General features: G+C 37.3%; 1 protein-coding gene across 1 annotated transcript in view; it reads right to left on the bottom strand.

The window, feature by feature from the left end:
- Nucleotides 1–14,524, bottom strand: part of PTPN20 (protein tyrosine phosphatase non-receptor type 20) — a 92,245-nt gene extending 77,721 nt beyond the window's left edge. Inside the window, exon 1 of the mRNA XM_054572395.1 lies at nt 14,449–14,524. Within this exon, the coding sequence (XP_054428370.1) occupies nt 14,449–14,482 (34 nt within the window). The 5' untranslated portion in view covers nt 14,483–14,524. The remainder of the gene's footprint in view (nt 1–14,448) is intronic.
- Between the last annotated feature and the right edge of the window lie 4,919 nt (nt 14,525–19,443).

The raw sequence follows: 19,443 nt of genomic DNA, 5'->3' as shown, positions 1-19,443 counted from the left end.
TGTTCTTCAATTCAGGAATGGTATTCTTCATGTCCTCTTCTGTCTTCTTGATAGTTTCTATATCCTTTTCCAGGTTGCTATAGTTTGCTGTAAGATCCTGATAGTTTCTCTGCAGTTTCTCATAGTTATCTTTGAGCTGGTTTAGCTCATTGAGCTTCCTTAGAGCCATTGTTTTGAATTCAACCCTTGCCTCTGTTTCATTTAGCTCTCTTTGTGGGGATTCCCCTTTTCCACTCATTTAGGCGGAACTTCTTTTTCTTCCCATTTTTTGTGAGAGTCTTTTATTTATTTATTTATTTATTTATTTTTGCTTCTGCTTCAACTGATCCGTCGAGATGTCCTGACTTTGTGGATTAAACTTCTATGGTAGTAGGCGGGTCTTTTTATTTATGTATTTATTTTTTACTTACTTTTCTTTCTGAGTCTGCCTCTGATGATGTCAGTTGTTGACCCTACATGACCTTCGGTCGTTTGTTTGAGCCTGCCAGGAGTCTACTGTCTGTGTCTGACTGCTGCTTTGGGCAGCTCTGTGACCTCTTTGGCCAGCGATCCACTATTTCTGTGGATCGCTCTGCACTCTGATGGCAGCTCCTTGGGCGCACTCCCTGGCGTGGGCAGGATCCCCCGCACACCTGGGTGCGGGCTTGCCCCAGCCCGGGGTGGGGGGGCTGGGCTTATTTGCCCGACCTCGCGCCCTCGCCTGTCGCCTGTGCCTGGCAGGCGCCCCCACACTGGTCAGTTTAGCGTCCTCTATTGTGTGCTTTCCCCGCTTTTGGCTCTTTGGTGGCATGGCCTGCCCGCGCAAAATGGAGGCTAGGGAAATGGGAAGAAGTATTCAGGTGTTCTCAGGTATTCTCTGGTTAATCCTGTCTCCAGTCTCTCCCCAGAGGTCTCTGGGCAGCTCTCTGACCCCTTTGGCTAGGGATCCACTATTTCTGCAGACCGTAGTTGTGCACCCTGTGGCTCCCGTGCCCACTTCTGCCTCTTTGGTGGCGCGGCCTGCCTGCGCAAATGGGGACTATGGAATGGGGAGGGACTCTGCTCCGGGGATCTCAGATATTCCTCCAGTTCTTTCCCCAACCCCTCTGTCTCCAGTCTCTCCTCAAGGCTCTCTATGCAGCTGTGTGTCCCCTTTGGCCAGGGATCTTCTATTTCTTCCAGCCAGTCTGCACTCAGCCCTTAAGCCCACATGCCCATAAGCTGTGTTCGGAGCACGCAAAAGGCAAGCTAATTGATTCCCTTATGCCTGGGCGAGCTGGTAGCTGCAGAGTGGGAGGTGAGTTATGACCGGGGCTCCGCTGGCCACCATCTCTGTTCTCTTCACAAAGTTTCCCTCACCAATCTTTCCTCAGGCACCAGCCCAGTCTCCGGCCGCCTCTACCCAGAGATCAAGGAAGGCAGCGGCCACTGCCAATTTTTGCATTGGCCCTTTAAATGTCTCTTTGCATCTCCAGCCACCTGCCTCTGGCAGAGCGCATCCGTAAGCTTTTCGGGGTTGCGTTTTGTCTGTATTTTCTTGCTTTTAGCTGCTGTAGTCTATTTATGATTCCCTGTTTTATGGGAAAACAGGGACCGATTAATGGGGTCCCTGTTTATGATTCAGACTCTTTCTTCTTAGGGGGATCCAACTGGCCATTTCAATGTCCCTCTGGTGCTGGTGCCTGTGGGTGCCCATCCCACCCTCTTGAGCATCCACTGCACTTCTCAGCCATTGAGATGTGTGAGAGTTGATTCCACTGTTTGTCCGCAGCTCCAAAGTTCCTCTCTCTATATAGTTCCATTGTTTTCCAGGTGAATTCTCCACTATTTAGTCTCAATTCCAGTTTGGTCTTAGGAGGAATTCATCATGATTCCCATTCACTCCTCCACCATCTTCTTTCTTTCAGTCCACTTTAAATGTTTATAAACTTTAACCAGAAATTCCTCTTCCAGATATCCCTCCTGTAGAAACATTTATACTTGTACACACTGAGCAAAGAACAAGAATGTTTATTGTAGCTATTTGGCACTATAAAAGTCAGAGTAAAAACCAAAATGTCCTTCAATTTTATAACAGTCAAAAAATTAATGCACATCCATAAAATGGAATTATTTTTTTAAATGCAGATTGATTTTATTTTTTAAGTGTCAAAATCCATTAGAAAATGTTAAAACACTTAAATCCACTTCAAAGTCTCAGCAATTAAAACAACATGACACCTGCACAAAAATAATCAAGTAGATCAATGAAATAAAATGAGCATTCTAGAAACAAATTTATATATCTGTCTAACAGTATAATATATGATTAAGTTGACATTTCACATCAATGGGGAAAATAAGGCTTATTCAAGAAATAAGGTACATGGACCACTATTACTTGAAATAAAACAAATATAGAGTGTTTTTTCACACATTATACAACAAATATTCAAGTGAGTTAAAAATCAATATATAAAATCTAAGGAGTTTTTGGAGAAAATACAAAATAATATTATTCTTACCCTGAAGTAAACTATTCAAACCCAGAAGCTATAAAGTAAGATATTGACAATATGACTATATTAAACATTTACAACTATACTGTATTATACATATAAAAAAAGTTAAAGGACAGGTAATAGAATAGGAAAGTATTTACAACACATTTTAAAAAGAGTTTATAGTTTTTAGGGTTTTTTAGGGAAAAAAATTCTACAAACTTTTAATCAAAGAAGGAAAAAGAGTACCAAAGTCATTTAAAGCGTTTTAAAAATAATAGGAATAGGTAAGAAATATACAAAACAGATTTAGTTTCAACAAATAACAAAGTAACAATAAAAATAACACATCATTGGCATAATCAGATTAATAAATATTAAAAATATTGGTAATATCAAGTATTGGTGACTGTGAAAGGAATTGGGTATTCATAGACTCCTCTCCTTCATCTTCTTAAAGCAGATCCTTTAGCATGTCTTGCAATGCTGGGTTGGTGGAGGTGTATTCTTTTAGGCTTTTTTTTTTTTTTGTCTGGGAAATTCCTTATTTCACCTTCCATTTTAATTGAGATCCTTGCTGGGTAAAGCAGTCTAGGTTGCAGGCTTTTGCTTTTCATGACTTGGAGTATTTCTTGCCATTCGCTTCTGGCTTGTAGTGTTTCTGTTGAGAAGTCAGCTGCTAGCCATACCGGGGATCCCTTATGTGTTACTACCTCTTTCTCCTTTGCTTCCTTTAGGATACTCTGTCTTGGCAATTTGCCATTTTAATGATGATGTGTCTTAGAGTGGGCCTCATTGGGTTCCTCTTGAATGAGGCCCTCTGTGCTTCCTGAACTTGTGAGACTTTTTTCTATCCTCAAATTAGGGAAGTTTATCCATCATTACTTTTTCAAATAGGGTCTCTATCCCTTCCTCTTCTGCCTCTCCTTGTAGTATCCCTATTACACGGATATTATTACATTTTGGGTTGTCCTGCATTTCCCTAAACACCTCTTCATTCTTTTTGAGTCTTTTTTCATTTTCTTGCTCTTTCTGGGAGCTTTTTTCTACCTTATCCTCCAGCTTGGTTTTTTTTTTTTATATTAACTTTTTAATTAATTTTTGTATTGTACTTTTTCCATTACCATTTAGTCCCTTTAAGCTTCTCTTCCCCTGCATCACCAAAATGTTGTACATGTCCATGAGTCTTTTTTCATTTTTGCTCATTCTCTTTCCCCTAATATCTCCCCTTTAGCTGTCATCTTGCTCTCTGAGTATGTCTCTATTTTGCTTGTTAGTTCAGTTTGTTCATCAGATTCCACATATGAGTGAAATCATATGGTATTTATCTTTCTCTGACTGGTTTATTTCACTTAGCATAATGTTCCCCAGTTATTGTATATCTCTACATATGTAGAGATACCTTTACATATATCTAGGGCAGTCTTTCTTAAGCTTTGGCTTATTTAACTTAGCATACTAATCTCCAAGTGCATCCACACTGTTGCAAAGGGTAAAATTTTCTTCTTTTTTATGGATGAATAGTATTCCATTGTGTCAATGTCTCAGAGTTGTTTTATCCATTATCCATGGACACTTAGGCTGCTTCCATGTCTTGGTGATTGTGAACTGTGCTGTATTTAATATAGAGGTGCTTATGCTCTTTCAAATTAGTGTTTTGGGTTCCTTCAGATATATTCACAGAAGTGGAATCATTGGGTAAAAAGACAGATCCATTTTTAATTTTGGGGGTATCTCCATACTGCTTTCCACAGTGGTGGCACCAATCTGCATTCCCATGAACAGTACAAAAGGGTTCCCCTTTTTCCACATGCTTGCCAGCACTTGTTTTTTGTTGATTAATTAATGATAGACAGTCTGACTGGTGTGAGATGATATCTTATCATGGTTTTAATTTGCATTTCACTGATGATTAGTGACATTGAGCATCTTTTCATATGCCTATTGGCAATCTGTATGTCCTCTTTGGAGAAGTGTTTAATCAGGTCCTTTGTCCATTTTTTAACTGGATTCTTTGGTTTTTGGTGTTGAGATTAATAAATTCTTTATAAATTCTGGGTATTAACCCTATATCAGATGTATCAGAGAATATGTTCTCCCTGTGGGTTGTCTTTTTATTTTGTTTATGTTTTATTTTACTGTGCAAAACCTTTTTATTTTAATGTATTCCCATTTGTTTATTTTTTTCAATTTCCTGAGTACTTATCAGTTATAAATTAGCATGACTATAAGTACAATATTTATTTATTTATTTATTTTAAATTTTATTTTAATTTATTTTTTCAAATACATTTCTCTCTGCCTATCCCCCACCACTTTCCCTTGCCCCCTCCCTCCTTCCCTCCCTCAGCTCTTCCCCTTTGGTTTTGTCCATGAGTCCTTGCTATATGTTCCTTGACTTTCCCCTTCCTTTCCTTTTCCCCGCCCCCCTCCCTCCTTCCTTCTTGTCTCTGTTGATTTCTTTTCCTTTCAGTGTTGCTGGTCTTATTTTCCTTGCATCTTTGTATTGTTGGTTAGGTTCCACTTACAGGTGAGATCATATGGTATTTGTCTTTCGCCCCCTGGCTTATTTTGCTTAGCATAATGCTCTCCAGTTCCATCCATGCTGTCGCGAAGTTTAGTTGTTCTTTTTTTCTTTCTGCTGTGTAGTATTCCATTGTGTATATGTACCATGATTTTTTGATCCAGTCATCTACTGATGGGCATTTAGATTGCTTCCAACACTTGGCTATTGTAAATTGTGCTGCTATGAACATTGGGGTGCATAGGTTCTTTTGTATTGGTGTTTCGGTATTCTCAGGGTATAGTCCCAGCAGGGGAATCGCTGGATCAAAAGGCAGTTCCATTTTCAGCTTTTTGAGGAAATTCCACACTGCTTTCCACAGTAGCTGCACCAGTCTGCATTCCCACCAACAGTGTACTAGGGTTCCCTTTTCTCCACAGCCTCGCCAGCACCTGTTGTTTGTTGATCTGTTTATGATGGCCATTCTGACCGCTGTGAGGTGGTACCTCATGGTGGTAGCAATGCAATAGAAGAAGAAATCAGAAAAAAAAATACCATTTGATATAGCAAGAAGAAAAATAAAGTACCTAGGAATAAATTTAACCAAAGAGGTAAAAGACCTGTATGCAGAAAACTATACAACATTGAAGAAAGAAATTAGGGAAGACACAAATAAATGGAAACATACCGTGTTCATGGATTGGAAGAATTTATGTCATCAAAATGTCCATACTACGCAATGCAATTTATAGATTCAACGCAATCCCTAATAAGATACCAATGACATATTTCACAGAAATAGAACATTTCAGAATTTCAAAAATGTATATGGAACCATAAACGACCCCAAATAGCCGCAGCAATTTTGAGAAAGAAAAACAAAGTTGGAGGGATCACAATACCGGACATCAAACTCTACTACAAAGCCACTATCCTCAAAACAATCTGGTACTGGCACAAGAACAGACCCATAGACCAGTGGAACAGAATAGAAAGCCCAGAAATAAGCCCAGGACTCTATGGGCAACTAATATTTGACAAAGGGGGCAGAAGCATAAAATGAAGCAATAATAGCCTCTTCAACAATGGTGTTGGGAGAGCTGGACGACTACATGCAAAAAATTGAAATTGGATCATCAGCTGACACCATACACAAAAATAAACTCAAGATGGATCAAAGACTTAAATATAAGTCGCGACACCATCAAAGTCCTAGAGGAGAACAGTGACAGGAAACTCTCAGATATCCCACGCAGCAATTTTTTCACTGATATGTCTCCTAAAGCAAGGGGCATAAAGGAAAGAATAAACAAGTGGGACCTCATCAAAATAAGAAGCTTCTACACGGCAAAAGAAAACATCAGCAAAATGAAAAGGGAGCCAACCATATGGGAAAATATATTCGCTAACGTTACATCAGATAGAGGTTTGATCTCCAAGATATATAAAGAACTCACTCGACTCCACTCCAAGAAGACAAATGATCCAATCAAAAAATGAGCAAAGGACCTGGGCAGACGCTTTTCCAAGGAGGAGATACCGAGGGCTCAGAGGCATTTGAAAGGATGCTCAGCATCACTAGCCATCAGAGAAATGCAGATCAAAACAGCTTGTTAATTCAATCCTCTGCTTCATCTAGGCTGCTTTTGATTCCTTCTTCAATTCAGAAATTGTATTCTTCATTTCCTCTTTTCCTTGATAGTTTCTATGTCCTTTTTCATGCTGATATAGTTTGCAGTAAGTTCCTCATAGTTTCCCTGTAGCTATTTATAGTCTCTTTAAGCTCACTGAGCTCATTGAGCTCATTAAAAAGATTGTTTTGAACTCAGTATCTGACAGTTTACTTGCCTCTATTTCACATAGTTCTCTTTGTGTGGATTCCTCCTTTTCCTTCGATTAGGGGGTGTTTCTTTGTCTTCTCATTATTTTTGAGACTCTTCTTTTGTGTTTCTGCTCCTTAATTTGATCTCTCTTGATATCCTGACTTGGTGGTATGAATTTCTATTGTATAAGACCACTGTTTTTTTTTTCTTTCTGGATCTTCTCCTGATGATGTCAGATGTTGACCCTGTGTGACCTTAGGCAGTCTGTTCTAGACTTCTAGGGATCTTCTGTCTGTGTCTGTCTCCTTCAGTTGTTACTCTAATCACTCTGCACTCAGCAGTCAGACTTAAACATTGCAGGATAGGGTAGAGTCCCTCCTGAGGGCAGGGTTATTGAGTCCTCTCACGTTGCTGTCACTCAGGGGAGTGGTCTGCCTGAGAAGATGGCTGCTGCTGCATGGGGGATGAGTTAGCACTGGGACCCTACTAACTACTCTCTCAGTTCTCTCCCCAGAGCCTCCTTCTGCAGTCTCTCCTCAGGCATTTCTAGCCTATCCTGCCACTGCCTTTGCCGGACAACAGGGTAGGTGGCTGTATATAAAAATTTATGTGTCGGCCCTTTAAACGGTTCTTTACATCTCCAGCTACCGGTCTCTGGCAGAAAGCAACCCTGCTGCTTTTTCACAGCTGGCTGTTATTTGTGGACTTTTTGGGCTTTGGTGCTGTAGGCTAGAGATCCCCAGTTATGGCTTAGAACCCGTGCTTCTCAGGGGGATCCAACTGACCATTTCAATACCCTTCTGGAGCCATCTGTGGGCTCCCCACCCACCTTCTCGAGTCTCTACCACACTCCTTCCCAGTTAGGTTGTGCTAAAGCCGATTCCTCTGTCTGTCCAAGGTTTTAGGGCTCCTCTCTCACTATTGTTCAGTTATTTGTTCCGGGAGATTTCTCTTCGATTTAGTTGTAATTCCAGATTGGTTCTGGGAGGAGGTCAGTGTGACTTCCATTCACTCCTCTGCCAGCTTGATTTCCACCCATAAAATAGAATTCTACACAAACTTCCAGAAATTCTCCTCTCCTTCCAAGCAATCCACTTCTGTGTGTAATCTCACTGATCCCTGTCTTGGATTTTCAGAGACTATCCTAAATTCCCCTTAGTTATATCCCACTGCCCTTTCAAATGCTTTCAAACTTAATGAAGCTTTACTGAGTCAAAATAGTTTGTGAAGTACAGCACAATTAGTTATAAATAATAATTAAAGAACAAAAGTTTTGATCATCTATTTATAAGTTGTATCAGAAGTAAAGTGATTAATTTAACATCATTCTTTAAGATATCTGTCTGACAAAATAGGTTGGTTTCAATGCCCTGTAGAACATTAATCAATTTTATTCTGAATTCAGCAAACTTATTTCAAAATGCCTTTCCTAATGAATAACACCTACCCTGTTCCTCAAAAATGTCCTTTCAGCCAGCTTTATATTTTCTCATTATTCTGATTATTTAATGAGTTGAATAAATTATATGAGACAGCTTCTTTCTATATTTGTATGGGTTTTCCTCTAATATAATGTAGCCAAATAAACTGACACATAAATGCAGAATAATATTTTAAGCATATTTGATTTTGATCTTTAGAAAAAAGATTTTAATCTATGTGTCTACAATGCTTTTGAGAATTTTTTTCAAATCTTAAACTTTCAAAATTTGATTTGAGTAAATAAAGAATGCTCAAGTTTAATAGACCTTGTACTTTTAAAATAACCTACCTTTTTAAGGAATACTGAGCTCTATTAAGAATTTTTTTTAACTAAAACATAAACCTGCTAGATCTACTCACACACTTTTTTATTTTTGCCCATGCCAGACAGCTTTCTGTCTACTATTTTAAAGATTAAAATGGCTTTTATTTTCATAATAGCATCTTTTTGTTTAGATTTTACATTAAATAGTCTAGCAATCCCTCAAGAGAGTCTCATATAATTCTATTTAAAGTTGTATAGGTTTGTATTAGATAATCATATTTTCATCATTGAATAGCACAGATGGTTAAAAAATTAAACCAGAGTTTCACTCTGCAGTCCTTGATCCTGCTTCTGTACCCTGGAGCACCACAGAATGGATCATTTCATGATAGCTCTTTTGAAGAGCTAAGTGGTGTAATGTCTACTGTTAGGCTTTCTTCTCTGAGTAAACATTTTAGTTCCCTATTCACCCCCTTAGACTCCTTACTTGATCTACATTGAAAATACATGTGATGACACTGCATTCTAACAAACCCTTTATTCTAGCTTCCAGTGAGTTAATTTGATAAATTGATAATCCAATGCTATTCTGATTCTAGAGCACATTCCTTTATTAGACCTGTTCTATTCTCCTCCACTGCAGGCTTTTTAGGATCTTTCTCCTGTGTTTGGCATGGTATCTATTTTTCTTTCATTTTGCTGCATAGTTGAACTTACTCTCAATCTAGAAACTTGTGTTCTTCAGTCTGGAAATTTTTCTTTAATATTCAATATCTCCTCAATCTTCTTTTTTTTTCTTCTTAAATTCCTATCAGTTAAATCCAGCTGTCTTGCATTCATTCCTTAATCTTAACTTTTCTTCTATTTTCTATCTCTTTATCTTTTTATTATATTTTCTGAAAAATATCTCCAATTTTATTTTCATTCTGAATTTTAAAAAAATTCCTAGGAGTGCTTTTTGTTTATTGAATGACTCTTGCTTTAAACATTCTGTGTTCCTTGAAGCAGTATAGTTTCTTAGTTCTCTGATAATATTAATCATGTTTACTTATTTGTTTGTTTTTACCTGAGTTACCTCTGAGTTCATTTTTTTCCCATTTATTGGGATCATGTTGATATATTAAGAAGTTGAATAGGAGCTGTGTATATGTGGTTCCTTAACTACTACTAGCCCTTATAACCTTACAATGTGGTAACTGAGAGAGAGAGAGAAAGAAAGAGAAAGACACAGAGAGAGACAGAGTGAGAGAGACAGAGTTGTTCCTCAGTTGGGAACTTCCCAAAGTCTGGCGATCTTTTTTCCTGGACAGGCCAATTTCCCCAGGGAGAATTCTTGCCTGGTGAATATAAATCTGAGAGCTGAATGGAAGAAATAGAACAGCTGAGGGGAAAAAAAGAAGGAGTAATAAAATTGTGTTAAATGTAGGTTTTCAACTATTTCTCACTTAGCTTAGCCAACCTCCAATCCAAAAGGATGCCTCTACTTTTACCTCTTGATAGAGCAAGCCTACCACCTACTGTTAAGATGAAGTTAGAACCATTATCTTGCTGCACAGGCTGACAGAAGGGATCTAAAAGTCTAAAGAAGTTCTAATATAGACTTCAAACCAATCATCCTGTTTTTAGCTCTACTTTCCTTTAATTCTGGAACATTTCATAGTTCTAATATGAAATATGGTAGTTTCTTATTGGCTGCTTCCCATTTCCCCATCCCTTTCTTTTCCTCTGCTCTGCTAAAGGCATTTGTCCATCTGCTTTCTATATTCCCAAATGGTAAGCCTTTTTCATATGCTATTATTGCCTCTTATAAGATATTCTTGTGGGTTTAAACCTTTTCATCTCTTCACTATCTCTTCATTAGGATTTCTAGAAGGAGCACACACTAAAGCTTAATCTGCTATGTCTTGGTGCAAGGACCTCTTAGGTGATTGTCTCCTGAATATATTTTAAGCATGACTTATCTTGGTCATGTCCTTCTACAGCTGAATATTTAACAAACAAACAATTTTTATTCCTACTATATGTCACGTTGTTTAGTTCCTTTTCCAGATCTGCTGAGATTATTTTACTATAGCAATTTCCTCATATGATTATTATTATATGGTTTCTGTTTGTGCTACAATTTACCTGCATACAAATTTCCACAGCATATTGTAATCTCCTTGGGGAGGTCATGCTGTATCTACTTCTCTATTTCTAACCCAGAATACAGTGCCCAGGTCAGAATATTCACTAGATAAATGTCTATAAAAAATGAATTTTGTTATCAATTGTCATTGTATGATCCATTTTATTATATGTTTCCCTAGCAATAATAGTACTTTTCCCAGGTTTGAACAAATGCAAGATGCTAGGCAATGGGAGAAGTTTTTCTGTTGTGGTGGGCATGTGCCCTTCCATCATGGGTTCAAGATTGGTAGACTAGAAGGAACAAGATATTTTCTCAAAATCATAATAATCACTTGGCCAGAAGAGTCCAAATCGGAATCAAAGAAGGAATGTAAGAGGTCAAAGCTAGAGAAGGGGTGCTAAGCATCAGTATGAGGAATAAAATATAAAGTGGAAAGCTAGATTAGGAGTAAGTCATTCAAAGGGTGTAAGGCCATAAAGTAATTGGGTCCATGACAAATGAATAGACACTAGATATCCATTTTGTGTCTGCTCATGTGTGGCTTAGGGGCTACAGACATGAAAGTTTAAAAGCAACACACTTTTAAATACCTGCTTCTCCCATTCCACTCATTCCCAGATTCCTTAGCCTTGAAATAAGGCAAGGATGTCTCTTCTTTGCCCAGTCTGAGATCCTGTCACTAAGAAAGTCTTTCTGAGCCTTAGGTTCCTATGAGCTCTGGTGTCCAGCCATCTCCTTGGCTCAGTCACTGGAGCAGTCCTCTGATGAAAACTATTTGTGGAGCATATTCTGAAAGTCCTGGCTGTATGGCAATGCCCATGGGCTGGGTATGGTCACAAGAGGATGGTAAGGAACAGTGAAAGACAAGGAGAGTATGACTGGATGAAGTAATGGTAGTAGAAAGGTGGTAGCCTCAATAACTTCAGTGACTCAGGAAGAACCAGAATGCAGCCTTCAAGTTTCTTGAAAGGTCAAGTGATAGAGATTTCATGGGGGTTGAATGAATCTGGGTTGCCTGTGGCGTGCTTTCTACTGGTAAGCAATAGTGTATCGGTTGAGGCCTAGTTGCCATCCCTGATGCAGTATCCTATAAATCTTTCTTGTGGATTGAAGACTCCTGACCAAAGCCAGAGTTAGGATGGCTATAGATAAAATATAGCATTGGGAGTGGAGGTTGTAATTACTATGAAAGATGTATGGACAGATTTAACTACCTATTGTATATTAGTACAGGATTTGGGCACTATGTAGCCTGTCACTTCACCCACACAATGTACAGTATCAAAAGTACTTCCCAGTGACTCCTTTAAATACCCCATCTGGTTTATTAATAGGTGGACATGAACTTAGATGGCCTTAAAAAGTGCAAGATACAAATGTGACCCACTCTCAGACACATGGGTGGGAATGTTATAAAGAAGTGTCCCTTAAAAATATGACCAGCAACACTGAAAGGAAAAGAAATCAACAAAGACAAGAGGGAAGGAGGGGCAGGGAAAGGGAAGGGAAGGGGAAAGTCAAGGAACATATAGCAAGGACTCATGGACAAAACCAAAGGGGAAGAGCTGAGGGAGGGAAGGAGGGAGGGGACAAGGGAAAGTGGTGGGGGGGAGGCAGAGACAAATGTATTTGAAAAAATAAATTAAAATAAAATTTAAAAAAAAACCTGAAAAAAATAAATAAATAAATTCATCTATATATTAACTTTCCAATTTTACAAAACATTATATTTTCTTGAGAAAAGATACCATTCATTAGGTGGCAATAAAGACCAAAACTATAAATTATCATAACACACAAAGCACTTTTTGAATACAGAAAAATATATCTAGAATCTGATGTCTTGCCAATAAACTATAAGAATTGTTACTTTCATTGTAATTTCTTTTAAGGAAACCCACGCATTGTGGCCCCTTGCCTACTGATTTGATTTGCAAAAGTCTTAAGTAAATGGGCACCTCAACTTCTTTTGTCCTTTTCACAGAAGCTAAAATAAAGGAATAGTGTTTAAAATATAAACTAAAAAGAAGTTGAATCAAAATTATATTTAAAAAGACTGCAGTAAAATTTAGTTTCTTTTTTTGCATGTAACTGCCCAGATCTCCCAAGACCATTTGTTGAAGAGGGTATTTTTACTCCATTTTATGCACCTGGCCTCTGTAACAAATATTAATTGACCAAAGAGACATGGATTTATTTCTGTGCTCTCTATTCTGTTCTTTGATCTATGTGTGTGTTCTTATGCCAGTACCAGACTGTTTTGATTACAGTGGCCTTATAATATAGTTTGACATCAGGTATTATTGATCCCTTCTACTTTGTTCTTCTTTCTCAAAATTACTGTGGCTATTCAGTGTCATTTATGGTTCCATATAAATTTTTGAAATGTTTGGTCTTTATCTGTGAAATACGTCATTGGTATTTTAATAGGGGTTGGGTTGAATCTATAAATTGCTTTGGGTGGTATGGACATTTTGATGATGTTAATTCTTTGTACATGAACAGCAATAAAAATAAATAATGAATAAAAATAAAATTCTAAAAAACTGTATAATTTCATTAGACTCTTGAATAGACAGATGGTCAGAAGATAATTAACTAAGAATGGTTAATACACAAGTTCAAAACTAAAAAAGTATCAAACAGATTTTTTTAAAAAATCAGGTTCCACAGAAGAAAATAAATAATCCTCGACAGTAATCAGGGAAATGTTGAAGCTCAAGGCATCATTTCATAACAACTAAATTCTATTTGCTGTGATAACACCAAATACGGTAAGGCTACAATACAACTGGTAAACTGCTGATAACATGCTTAACCTCTTCTGGAAAATAATATGGCAATAGTAAAAGTAATTTAAAATTCAGACTCACTAGCTCAAGAATCCAAATCCCGAGAATTTATCCTAAAGAATTCAACCAAAGAATAAAATGTATAAATACTGTATTAACAAATTGTCAATAGTGATGTCAATAACAGAAGAAAAAACTGGAAGCATCATACATGCTATGGATAAATAATATCACAATTAGAAAGAAAGCTGCCTGTGGGTTTCTCAGAGTGTAAACAGGACCAGAAGGACTTGAGTTGGAACTGCAAGGCTGGAAAAACAGCCTCACATACACTGCCTTGTGCAGAGCTCTAGCTTAAACCTGTACTGAGCAACACTGATAACAAATTGGGCAGGGTAGAAGGAACAAGGACTGAGGTGGACATAGAAGGAATGAGGAAAAATACAAATTGATACAATAAGAAAGGCTGAAAAATAAAAGCAAGCTACTAATGTTTGAGGCAAGGTAATGGTAATATGAGTCAGCTGGTAGAGAGTTGGCATCTAATTAAATCACTGCATTAGTATTATGTACCAAGAGCTTTCTTCTTAGTGTTTTTGTGCTTCTTTGTACTTCCCATATTCTCCACAATAAATATATGTTATAATCAGAAAAAAATGTTATTTGCAAAGAGAAAATAAAACACAAGAGTCTAATCCTTGCTATTCTAAGTACTGTATATAACCTTTTTTTTATCATAACTCTTCCACTTCTTCAACTTTACTTTTCTTATTGTTTAATGTGGTTCAGTAATTTAACAAATATGAAAGCAAAATACAAATTATTGTTTTTACAAATGCAGAATCTTGGGCCCCACCACAGACACAGTGAATCAGAATCTGCAAGTTAACAAATCTACAGAGGATTTCCATGCATATTTACAGTCTGATAAACACTACTGTAGCTCCTTCTGGTCCCCACACACCCCAAAGTGTGTGCTATGTGAGAACCTACCAGACTCTGTTGCAGCCTTTCTGGGTGAAGACATATCCCCACGTGTAGATGAGATGGGTAAAAAGCTTCTTGTGTCCTGAGACTTAAGCAGAAGATCTAACTAGTATCCTGGAGCAAGCACACAATTGTTGATCACCTGGTCAAACACACAATGCAAAGGATTTTCTATTAGACAACTGAAGTTTTCACAGCTTTGACGTACTGCTTGTTTATTCAGTCACTGTCACTCAGTGACTTAATACTTTTAATGCCATACTTATGCTGAAATAGGCACTAGGAGTACAATGAATGGATATAACAATTAACTACAGAGTATGTCTTCAAGGAGTTAATGTTTAACTTATAAAAATCCTCACATAGGATAAGTATTTTTTTTCTTTTCTAATCTTTTCCATACAGGCCTGTGAAATCACGTTATATTGCCTGCATTGGTTAAAACCCAGAGTATATTTTTTTTCCTATGGCAGACTTTCAGTTAGCTACCTGCAAATGAAATGAGATTACTATAATCTGAATCTAAAAGGTAATATTTTGAAACATATATATTTTAACATTTTTAGGCATAGGATGTTAAAAAAGATTATTTAAAACATGGAAGTAAGATAAAAAGATAGGTAGTATGTCCTTTCAATGTTATATGAGGATGATGTTTAACAGGGCCTCTCAGAAATTATATAATTATGTGGATAACACATAATTACTTATATATTATTGTACTTTATTCAAATCATTGTTTACTATTGATTCAGAGTCCTAGACTTTGTCAATTATAGCTTACCTTACAGATTTTTGTCCAGAAGTGATACAAATAATTTCTAAGAAAAAACACCAAAGCTTATAATTTATTGTCCTGTCAGATATTAACCATCCTAATGATAACTTTACTTTCTGCATAAATACTGGTTTTCTTTATGATTAGAAAAAGCAACAACACTCTTCCTTAATAAACAACAACTAAACTAAAAATGTATAAAACATGCTAAATAATAGTAAAAAAAACTTATACTGGGAATTTAATCACAAGAAATATAGATTCCACAGGAAGGAACTATTATCCCAGGGGTGACTTCAGGTAGGGCAGCAAGATTACTCAGGATTGGGAATTGTGCTTCTTTAGTCCGTTTCCTCTAGGCCAGTCTAGGTCTCAGAGTGGGACGTGATAAAATTTTCAAAAGAACTGGAAGTGGCCTCAGGTTAAAATTCTATGTGTTGGCATCTTGTATCCAATATAAAGTCAATTATGAGAAAACTGTCTTTGTTAGCATCTGCTTTAGTTTTAAGAGAGTTTGAGATAAACTGAAAATAGCACCCCAGATGAGAATATGAGAATATGTCCAGAATTCATTGCCTTTTCTTCTATGTCATTCTAACTCCTAAAGAAAAATGCCATGCTTCTGTTGACTGTACAAACCAAACACATGTGTTTTCTTCCTCTTAAGATCAGATGAGACCACTTTGTACCATATGGGAGCTTTTATTCCTCTGTCCTTAATGCTGTATCCTAAAAAAAGTAATTCTTTTTTTAAGGTTCCCCTTCTCAGGGTTAGTTTCCTAATTTCCTATACCTTCCCTAGGAGTTAAAGGGAAATATTTAATTTAGGAATCTGACTTCCATAACTTTCCAGAGTTCTTGAGATGATTATGCAGATTACTTCATGATATATACACATTTCACATGAGATTACAGGCATACCTCATTTTATTGTACTTTGCTTGACTGCAACTTGCAGATAATTGAATTGTCAACAAACCGAAGGTCTGTAGCTGGTCAAGGTTTCACCATTCTTATTCAACATGGTACAAGAAGTGCTAGCCACACCCATCAAACAAGGAAAAGAAATAAAAGCATCCATATTGAAAAGGAAGAAGTAAAACAGCCATTATTTGCAGATGACATGGTACTGGATATAGAGAACACTAAAGATTCCATTAAAAAATTACTAGAAATGATAGATGAATTCAGTAGATGAGCAGGATACAAAGTATATATCAAAAAATCAATGGCACTTTTATACACCAATAAAATATCAGAAAGTGAAACTATGGAAACAATCTCATTTACAATTGTATAAAAAAATATAGTACTTAGAAATAAAACTATCCAAGGATTAAAAACAAACTGTACCAAAAAAAGTATAAGAACTGAAGAAAGAAGTTGAAGAAGACAGGTTAGGAGGAATCAAGATAGCGGAGGAGTAAGTGGAAGTCACACTGACCTCTTCCCAGGACCAATCTGGAATTACAACTAAATTGTGAAGAAATTACCTGGAATGAACAACTGAACAATAGTGATAGAGGAGCCTTTTAACCTTGGACAGACAGAAGAATCAGCTTTAGCGCAACCTAACTGGTAAGGAGTGTGGTCGAGACTTGAGAGGGCAGACAGGGCGCACACAGTAGGCAGCACCAAAAGGATATTGAAATGGCAAGTTGGATCCCCTGAGAAGAGCAGGGTCTAAACCAAAAGTGTGAATCTCCAGGCTACAGCACCAGAGCCCAAAAAGTACACAAATAACAGCCAGCTGCAAAAAGTGGCAGCATTGTTCTCTGCGAGACAAGGTCCCTGAGTGGCAGTAGCATGAGAGGAACCAATAGACCTGCCCCCAGGAAGCTCTGCCCAGGCCTGGTAGTGCTAAAACCTGATGACTGAGTACAGAGCGGAAGGTACAGAGAGTAGAGCCCTGGCTAGAGGAGGCACAGAGTGGTCTGGTGACACTTGAGGAGAGACTGGAGACTGAGGTTTTGGGGAGAGAATGGAGAGAGTGGCCAGGAGGATCCCAGTGCTGACTCTTCCTCTATGTGGCAGCAGGCATCTCGCTCAGGCAGATACTCCCTTGAGTGGCAGCAGTGTGAGAGGACCCAATAACTCTGCCCCCAGGAGGGACTCTGCCCCGCCCTGTGGTGTCTCTAAGCTGGCCAGCTGAATGCAGAGTGAATAGATTAACAGTTGAAGGAGACAGTCACAGACAGTAGATTCCTGGAAGCCTAGAACAGACTGCCTAAGGTCACACAGAGTCAACATCTGACATCATCAGGGGAAGATTCAGGAAGAAAAAAAACAGCAATCTCCTACCATAGAACTTCACACCACAAAGTCAGGAAATCAAGACAGATCAATTTAAGGAGCAGAAACACAAAAGAAGAGTCTCACAAATAATGGGAAGACAAAGAAATACCCCCCAGTCGAAGGGAAAGGAGGAATCCCCAGAAAGAAAACTAAATGAAATAGAGATAAGTAAACTATCAGATATTGAGTTCCAAACAATGGTTCTAAGGAAGCTCAATGAGCTCAGTGAGCTTAGAGAGAATTACCAAAAACTACAGAGAAACTATGAGGAACTTACTGCAAACTATATCAGCATGAAAAAGGGCATAGAAACTGTCAATAAGAGACAAGAGGAAATGAAGAATACAATTTTGGAACTGAAGAACACAGAAGAACGAATCAAAAGCAGGCTAGATGAAGCAGAGGATTGAATCAGTGAGACGGAGAATAAGGTAGAAAAAAGCTCCCAGAAAGAACAAGAAAATGAAAAAAGACTCAAAAAGAATGAAGAGGCATTTAGGGAAATTCAGGACAACCTGAAATGTAATAATATCCATATAATAGGGATACCAGAAGGAAAAGAAGAGGAAGAAGGGATGGAGACTCTATTTGAAAAAGTAATGATGGAAAACATCCTTAATTTGAGGAGAAAAAAAGTCGTACAAGTCCAGGAAGCACAGAGGGTCCCATTCAAGAGGAACCCAATGGGGCCCACTCCAAGACACATCATCATTAAAATGGCAAATATCAAAGACAAACAGAGAATCCTAAAGCAAGCAAGGGAGAAAGAGGTAGTAACATACAAGGGAGCCCCAATACGGCTAGCAGCTGACTTCTCAACAGAAACACTATAAACCAGAAGGGAATGGCAAGAAATATTCCAAGTCATGAAAAGCAAAGGCCTGCAACCTAGACTGCTCTATCCAGCAAGGATCTCAATTAAAATGGAAGGTGAAATAAGGAGCTTTCCAGACAAAAGAAGGCTAAAGAATATACCTCCACCAACCCAGCATTGCAAGATATGCTAAAGGGACTGCTTTAAGATGAAGAGAAGGTGTCTATGAATACCCAGTTCCTTTCACAGTTGCCAATACTGGATTTTACCAATTTTTATACTTAATCTGATTTTGCCAGTAATGTGTTATTTTTATTGTTATTTTGTTGAAACTAAACCTGTTTTTGTGTATTTCTTGCCTATTTCTACTATTTTTAAAAAATTTCAAATGGCTTTTTGGTATTCTTTATCCATTTTTTGATTAACTGTTTGTAGAATTTTTTCCCTAAAAAAACCCCCAAAACTACTAACCCTTTTTTAGATGTGTTGTAAATACTTTCCTATTCTATTACTTGTCCTTTAACTTTTTTATATGTGTAATACAGCATAGTCTTAAATGTTTAATATAGTCATATAGTCAGCATTTTACTTCATAGCTTCTGGGTTTGAATATGTTACTTCAGGGTAAGAAAAATATTATTTTGTAGTTTCTCCTAAAACTTCTTAGATTTTACATACTGATTTTTAACTTACCTGAATATTTCTTGTATAATGTGTGAAATAGGGCTCTATATTTGTTTACTTCAAGTAATAGTGGTCTATGCACCTTATTTGTGAAAAGCCTTATTTTCCTCATTCATTTGAAATGTCAATTTAATTGTATATTATATTGTTAGATATATACATTTGTCTCTAGAATGCTCATTTTATTTCATTGATCTACTTGATTATTTTTGTGCAGGTGTCATGTTTTAATTGCTGAGACTTTGAAGTGGATTTAAGTTTTTAAATATTTTATAATGGATTTTGACATTTTAAATAAATAGATGATAGATAGATAGATAGATAGATAGATAGATAGATAGATAAAATGGGCATTTAAAAAGAAAAAGGAAGAAGGAGCTCCTACCTTTTGCAAAAACATGAATGGAAGTGGAGAATATTATACTAAGTG

The sequence above is a fragment of the Pteronotus mesoamericanus genome, unplaced genomic scaffold, assembly GCF_021234165.1.
Source record: "Pteronotus mesoamericanus isolate MK-2021 breed Mesoamerican mustached bat unplaced genomic scaffold, CSHL_Meso_final contig_230, whole genome shotgun sequence".
Classification (NCBI taxonomy): domain Eukaryota; kingdom Metazoa; phylum Chordata; class Mammalia; order Chiroptera; family Mormoopidae; genus Pteronotus; species Pteronotus mesoamericanus.
Note: the sequence above shows the minus strand (reverse complement) of the source record. Positions and strands in the feature narration are given on the sequence as shown.